This window comes from Clupea harengus, chromosome 14 (assembly GCF_900700415.2).
Source record: "Clupea harengus chromosome 14, Ch_v2.0.2, whole genome shotgun sequence".
Lineage (NCBI taxonomy): Eukaryota > Metazoa > Chordata > Actinopteri > Clupeiformes > Clupeidae > Clupea > Clupea harengus.
Window position 1 is genome coordinate 2,502,135 of NC_045165.1, and position 6,604 is coordinate 2,508,738.

The following is a 6,604-nucleotide window of genomic DNA, read 5'->3' on the forward strand; positions in this document are numbered from 1 at the left end:
CTCTCCTGCCCCGTGATTAATAGGGGATATTACTGTTTGATAATAAAGATCTTTTTAAATCTGGACCTATTATCAGAAGTAATGGTTATATTATGCCATGTTTGAAAAGCCATTGCATTAAGGCCCAGGGATCCGGCCTGGGAGAGCTGCTCTTTTTGAAGTATGGAAGAGCAAAAAGAATGACATTCTCCCTGTGTCTCGTTCTCCCCCCACTCTTCCTCTATCATTCCTTCTCCCTCCATCCCCCCCTCCTTCTCTCCCCTCTCTATCTTTCCCTCTCCCTCCATCCCCCCCTCCTTCTCTCCCGTCTCTATCTTTCCCTCTCTCTCTCCCCTCTCTATCTTTCCCTCCTTCTCTCCCCTCTCTATCTTTCCCTTTCCCTCCATCCCCCCCTCCTTCTCTCCCCTCTCTATCTTTCCCTCTCTCTCTCTACCCTCTCTATCTCTCTTTTTTCTCTCTCCCCACTCTCTCTTTCCATCTCTCTCTCTACCCTCTCTATCTCTCTTTTTTCTCTCTCCCCACTCTCTCTTTCCATCTCTCTCTACCCTCTCTATCTCTCTTCTTTCTCTCTCCCCTCTCTATCTTTCCCTCTCTCTCTCTACCCTCTCTATCTCTCTTTTTTCTCTCTCCCCTCTCTATCTTTCCCTCTCTCTCTACCCTCTCTATCTCTCTTCTTTCTCTCTCCCCTCTCTATCTCTCCCCCCCCCCCCCCCCCCCCCTCTCTCTCTCCGCAGGCAATTTGAGCGGCTTGGCTCCTTTCACCCGCTACAGGCTGACGTTAACGGCCTGCACTCAGGTGGGATGCGTGGAGAGCGTCCCAGGCCGGAGCATCAGCACTCCTCAAGAGGGTAAAGTCATTTAGTCGTTTAGTCGTTTAGGAAAAGCATGAATAATAAAAGCACAGAGAGCTGGGAGAGATGCTCGTGTCATGGGGGGGGGGGGGGGGGGGGGGGTGGGGGGCTCAAATGGGGCTGAGCCATTTGCTAAAGCAAACTCCAAACTCATTTGATGACAGAGTGAGTCTCCAGCCTGTAATTGCTACATTTTTTATGTTTTATGTTTTTGGATATTCACCTTCTCTCACGTGAGAGGTGGGCTTTTAGGGCTTGTCTGTGTGTGTGTGTGTGTGTGTGTGTCTGTGTCTGTGTCTGTGTCTGTGTGTCTGTGTCTGTGTGTCTGTGTCTGTGTGTGTGTGTGTGTGTGTGTGTGTCTGTGTGTGTGTGTGTGATTGGGGTGTGGCAGACGGTCAAGGGGGGTGGGTGGTGGTGTGAAAGTTGCTGGTGAGACTTAAGAGGGGAGTTGAGTGTGCGAATGAATCAAACGCCGTACCCTTTAATGACATGCATCTTTAATAGCGGTAATGCAGATTAATGGGCTTTTTAATTGCTGTTACATTGTTCATGCAAGAGCCTTGTCATTAACGTGAAGCATCTGAAAGATGAATGGAGGCGTCTCCATTGCAGCATGCCACACTGGAGAGTGCGCAGACACTCGGCCTAAAAAGAATTGATTGTAGAGCCAAACTATGGGATGGAGAAGCCATCAAGCCGCTTGGTTTTCCACGGTTGCCGGCATGTTCCAGCACACTGACTGGGAACGCTTTTGCCAGGGTCCGCCGGCCGAACTCTTGAACTCCGGAGGGGTTCTATCCGGTTCCTCAAACCTCAAGTTCCTTTTTTCACTTTTCTTTCATTCTTTGTCTCTTCATTCATTCATTCTTTCTTTCTTTCTTTCTTTCTTTTTGTCTCTCTTGCGTCTTCCAGTCTTTTCCTTCTTTCATTCATTCATTCATTCTTTCTTTCTTTCTTTCTTTCACAGCATTTTTTTCTTAAATCCCCTCCTTTCTTTTCTTCTTGACATTTCCGTCTGTCGGGCTTTACGGTCCAGGAGAAGAAAGGCTTTTTTTCCTTTTGTCAGTACAGAGCCGCTGCCCCCCCCCCCCCCCCCTCTCCTCCTGAAACAGATAGAGAGAATAAAGACTGATTCATTGTCACTGGTAATTATTTCTCCCCCCTCGTCTGATGGCTTCACTGCTTTATGGAGTCGTTTGCAAATAAAATTAGTTCAGTTCGCGAGGATATTTGAATCTCCCTCGCTTGGCAAGGGGACTGTAGCATGAAATATGTGAGCAGGTTTTTTTCTTCCCCTCTGCCTTCCATTAATCTGCGTTGGGCTAAATAGCCTTGTTTAAGGGATAGTATGACGGCAGGGGTCATTGCGGAGTGAGGAAATCAATTTGATGTGGACTTGATTACAAAAAGTGAGATTACCGTATCGATTCTTGGCAGGAGAAATTTCAACATTGTTCTGGCGTGACGCGGCGCGGCCGGGCGACTCTGGGCACCGGGGCTTGTTCCTGCTCCGAACGCGCTCAATCTCTTTTGATCCCCCCTCATGTTTGACACCTCATTATCGCGCTTTCTTTTTGTCATGTTTAACTCACGCGCTCTCCGCAGATGTCCGACACACTACACACCAGACACACAGACCAGACACACACACACACACACACCACACACACACACATACACACATACACACCACATACACACCACATACACACACACACACACACACCACAGCGTGTGTCTCCCGAGGTTGGGATGATTTATTTTGCTCAGCGTCTGAGACACTTCCACCTCTCCATCCCCCTCTACCTCTGAACACCAGACACACACTCACACACACACACACACACACACACACACACACACACACACACACACTGGCTCTGGCTCCGGCTTTGTCTTGCTTTTGGCTTCAGCGCCCAAGGAGATTTTCTAATGATTTTGGAGTTATACGAGTATCAGTACTGTATAACTTTATTAAGCCTGCATTACTTTTCTGTCTTCTCTTTAAGAGTGTGATTTTACATCCATTTCATCAAATAACACGAGGTGCAGAATCCTACAGAATCACATTGTAACAACCACAAGGACTCTCATGAACAGTAATGCGAAGATGAGCTTATTTCCGGTTATTTCCTGGTTTGGTTACGCTGCCTCTCTTTCAGACGAGACAGGGGGCTCAGTGTGAGTCTGCCCCCCCCCCCCCCCCCCCCACACACACACTCACACACACACACACACACACACACACACACACACACACACACACACCTCCTGGTCCTCCCAGTCCCAATGCACACTCAGCAGGCTAGACAGGGGAGGTCGCTTGCAGGGGTCGCAGAGGGGTCGCTCTCACTCCAACCCCCCAATGCTGTCCATGGCTGAAGGTCTCTGTGGGGGGCGGTGTAGGTGCAGGGGGATCCCCTAGCCCAGATGTGTCAGGGGTTACCCTCCGCTCCTGTGGGGTGTCAGGGTTTACCCTCCGCTCCTGTGCTGGTCTGTGGGGTGTCAGGGTTTACCCTCCGCTCCTGTGCTGGTCTGTGGGGTGTCAGGGTTTACCCTCCGCTCCTGTGGTGGTCTGTGGGGTGTCAGGGTTTACCCTCCGCTCCTGTGCTGGTCTGTGGGGTGTCAGGGTTTACCCTCCGCTCCTGTGGTGGTCTGTGGGGTGTCAGGGTTTACCCTCCGCTCCTGTGCTGGTCTGTGGGGTGTGTGAGGGTTTACCCTCCGCTCCTGTGCTGGTCTGTGGGGTATTAGGGTTTACCCTCCGCTCCTGTGGTGGTCTGTGGGGTGTCAGGGTTTACCCTCCGCTCTTCTGCTGGTCTGTGGGGTATTAGGGTTTACCCTCCGCTCCTGTGGTGGTCTGTGGGGTGTCAGGGTTTACCCTCCGCTCCTGTGCTGGTCTGTGGGGTGTGTGAGGGTTTACCCTCCGCTCCTGTGCTGGTCTGTGGGGTGTGTGAGGGTTTACCTTCCGCTCCTGTGCTGGTCTGTGGGGTGTTAGGGTTTACCCTCCGCTCCTGTGCTGGTCTGTGGGGTGTCAGGGTTTACCCTCCGCTCCTGTGCTGGTCTGTGGTAGAGGGCCTCCACATGTCTGTAATGAAAGGCACGGGTGTCTGATGTTATTCCACTGCATCATTTACTGTATACCTAAATAAATAACTCGGCTCCTGTCCGTCCTCATAGACAACCTGAACTCTTACTCACACAAGGGTAGTCGTACACACACACACACACAAAAGAGAAGGAGATATTTGACATTGCTATGAAAATAAATGTGTGTGTTTCTCTGTGAAGAGGGAGTTTTTCTTTGCCCCTGTGTTCTGCATGCTTGTGCTCAGGGCCGAGCCCAAGGCTCGGAGTCAGTTTATTTTAAAATTGAAATTTGAATTCAGTGTTAGGCCAACAGACACGAGTGCACATACATACACACACACACGCGCACACACACACACACATTCATATTTGTATCTTTTTCCCCCATATGCTCTCAGCTCCAGATGAGGTGATGCCTCCCAGTGCCGGCCCGCTGGCGGACTCTCTTCTGGTCCTCTGGAGTCCTCCTCAGAGGCCCAACGGCGTCATCACAGAGTTCCTGCTCTACAAGGACCACACGCTTGTCTACAGGGGCAACGACACACAGCTCAACATCACGGGTAGGAACACACTTCCTGTCACATGCTTCAGCCCAGCCAATCAGAGTCCACAGGGGCAACGACACACAGCTCAACATCACGGGTAGGAACACACTTCCTGTCACATGCTTCAGCCCAGCCAATCAGAGTCCTCAGGGGCAATGACACAGCATTTAACTTCACAGCTGGGAATCCACTTCCTGTCACATGCTTCAGCCCAGCCAATCAGAGTCTTCAGGGGCAATGACACAGTATTTAACTTCACAGCTGGGAATCCACTTCCTGTCACATTTTTCAGCCCAGCCAACGCTGCTGAAAATAATAATGGACACTGCCATTGACAATGGGTTTGGTTCTTCTGATTCACATCTTTTATATCATTCTACCAGTAGTCTGTTCCTTTATTTTAACATAAATGAATTGTAACTTGTCAGCAATACGTTGCTACACAGCACTTGAAACTTTAAATCTGCTTGCAAGAACAACTTTTCAGCAACAAATCAAAATCATCGAAAAAGGCATTATTCAGATAACGTTTTTTAGCGCTTTGGCCAGTAGCCATATAACAAACGGGATTATGTGTAGTCCGCCGGTCCTTGTTTAAAAATAAATCCCTTCAGAGCGGGACAAGATTCCTCTGCTCCGCCTCAGGGTCCTGTTCATCCTGCTGGGATTACGTTTCCAAGAGTGAGCGGCAGACTAGAGATTAGCCCTGTCATGGGTGCTAATGCCGAGCAGAAACTTAACGAGAGATGGATATGAACCTCGGAGAAAAGTTTCATTTCCACTGAAACAGTTACTGCAATTCTCTGGGAAGCACAAAGCATGTCAAACACCTTATCATGGTGGTGGTAGATGAGGAAGGCTCCTAAATTTATAAATTAAAATCAGAAAATAAGTTAATCTGAAAGAATACCTCGGTCTAACCCTGCTCAGAGGAAACCACAGAGGAACTACACACTCACTAGTAGCCTCTATCGATGGACAGCTTGTCAATCAACCGCCATTTACTATGGTTGTTACAGTAACCATTCAGAGTTTTCCGTTTTCAGAGCATTGATATAGAACGGTGATTCAACGTTCTTTACTTCACAGGTGTCCCATTATACAGAAATATCAGGACACCTGCAAGCCAATCAGAAAAGAGTATTTCTCATCACTGGGGTATATGTGTGAATATTTGCCATCGTGGATATTTTGTCAGACAAAACGTGATTTTGCACAAGGAGGGGCCTCGGACAGGCAGTTAACATCTCTTTTGCACGTCACGGCGAGGTTATCAGCCATCAGGGTCTCCCTGTCTTCCTCACCGAAGACCAGGCTCCTGGCCACTAAGAGGTCTCGGCCCTTTTACCAGGCCTGTCATGCCATGGAGACGTCCGTGGTTCAGCTCTTCATAAATATAAAATGGCCTATCGAAGTCAGTCACTTTAACACTCAGGCAGCCGTGATGCTCTCAGACACAGACTGGACAGTCATCTGACCACATTCAGGTCATAGATGTTCTTTAAATATTATAACAGTGGGATTCAATAATGTAGAATTTGGTCAGGTGACCATTTTTGCATTTGTGCCATTGGCCGCCTTCCATAGTGTTCCCGTTTAGTTCTATTCCAGTGTCCCATGCACAGTGTGGGAAGGTTTACAGAGTGAGAGCAGAATTATATCTCCACTTAAAACGGTTAAACGTCATATGATGTCTGAATCACACTGAAGTTTTATGGTCACATTCTAAAATAACACATCGATGCATTTTGTGACATTATTCCCATAGTATGAAGTTTATACCATTTATATTTTATATATAATATAATATAATATATAATTTTATAATATATAAAATATAAATGGTATAAACTTCATATATATATATTATGGGATATATATATATTATATTTATATAATATTTCCTAACCCCTCTGTAACCTTCCCTGGCCCTTTAAGTGTAATGATGGCCCAAGCAGATGAACCAGCCTGGCTAAACTCCCCTCCCCTGTGAAGAGTGCCACTGAGGCCCCGTGGCATGATGTCTAAACCATGAGCGCCAAGCGGCGGAGAGAGAGAGGCTCTCTATTTCATCGTGTGTGTGTGTGTGTGTGTGTGTGTGTGTGTGTGGAGCTGCTGCAG

General features: G+C 48.1%; 1 protein-coding gene across 1 annotated transcript in view; it reads left to right on the forward strand.

Moving 5' to 3' along the window:
- The window catches only part of ush2a (Usher syndrome 2A (autosomal recessive, mild)), a 108,178-nt gene extending 103,010 nt beyond the window's left edge, over positions 1 to 5,168 (forward strand). The window contains exons 31-33 of the mRNA XM_042709800.1: positions 735 to 848; positions 4,343 to 4,498; positions 5,098 to 5,168. Of these exons, the coding sequence (XP_042565734.1) occupies positions 735 to 848; positions 4,343 to 4,498; positions 5,098 to 5,168 (341 nt within the window). The remainder of the gene's footprint in view (positions 1 to 734; positions 849 to 4,342; positions 4,499 to 5,097) is intronic.
- Positions 5,169 to 6,604: the final 1,436 nt, after the last annotated feature.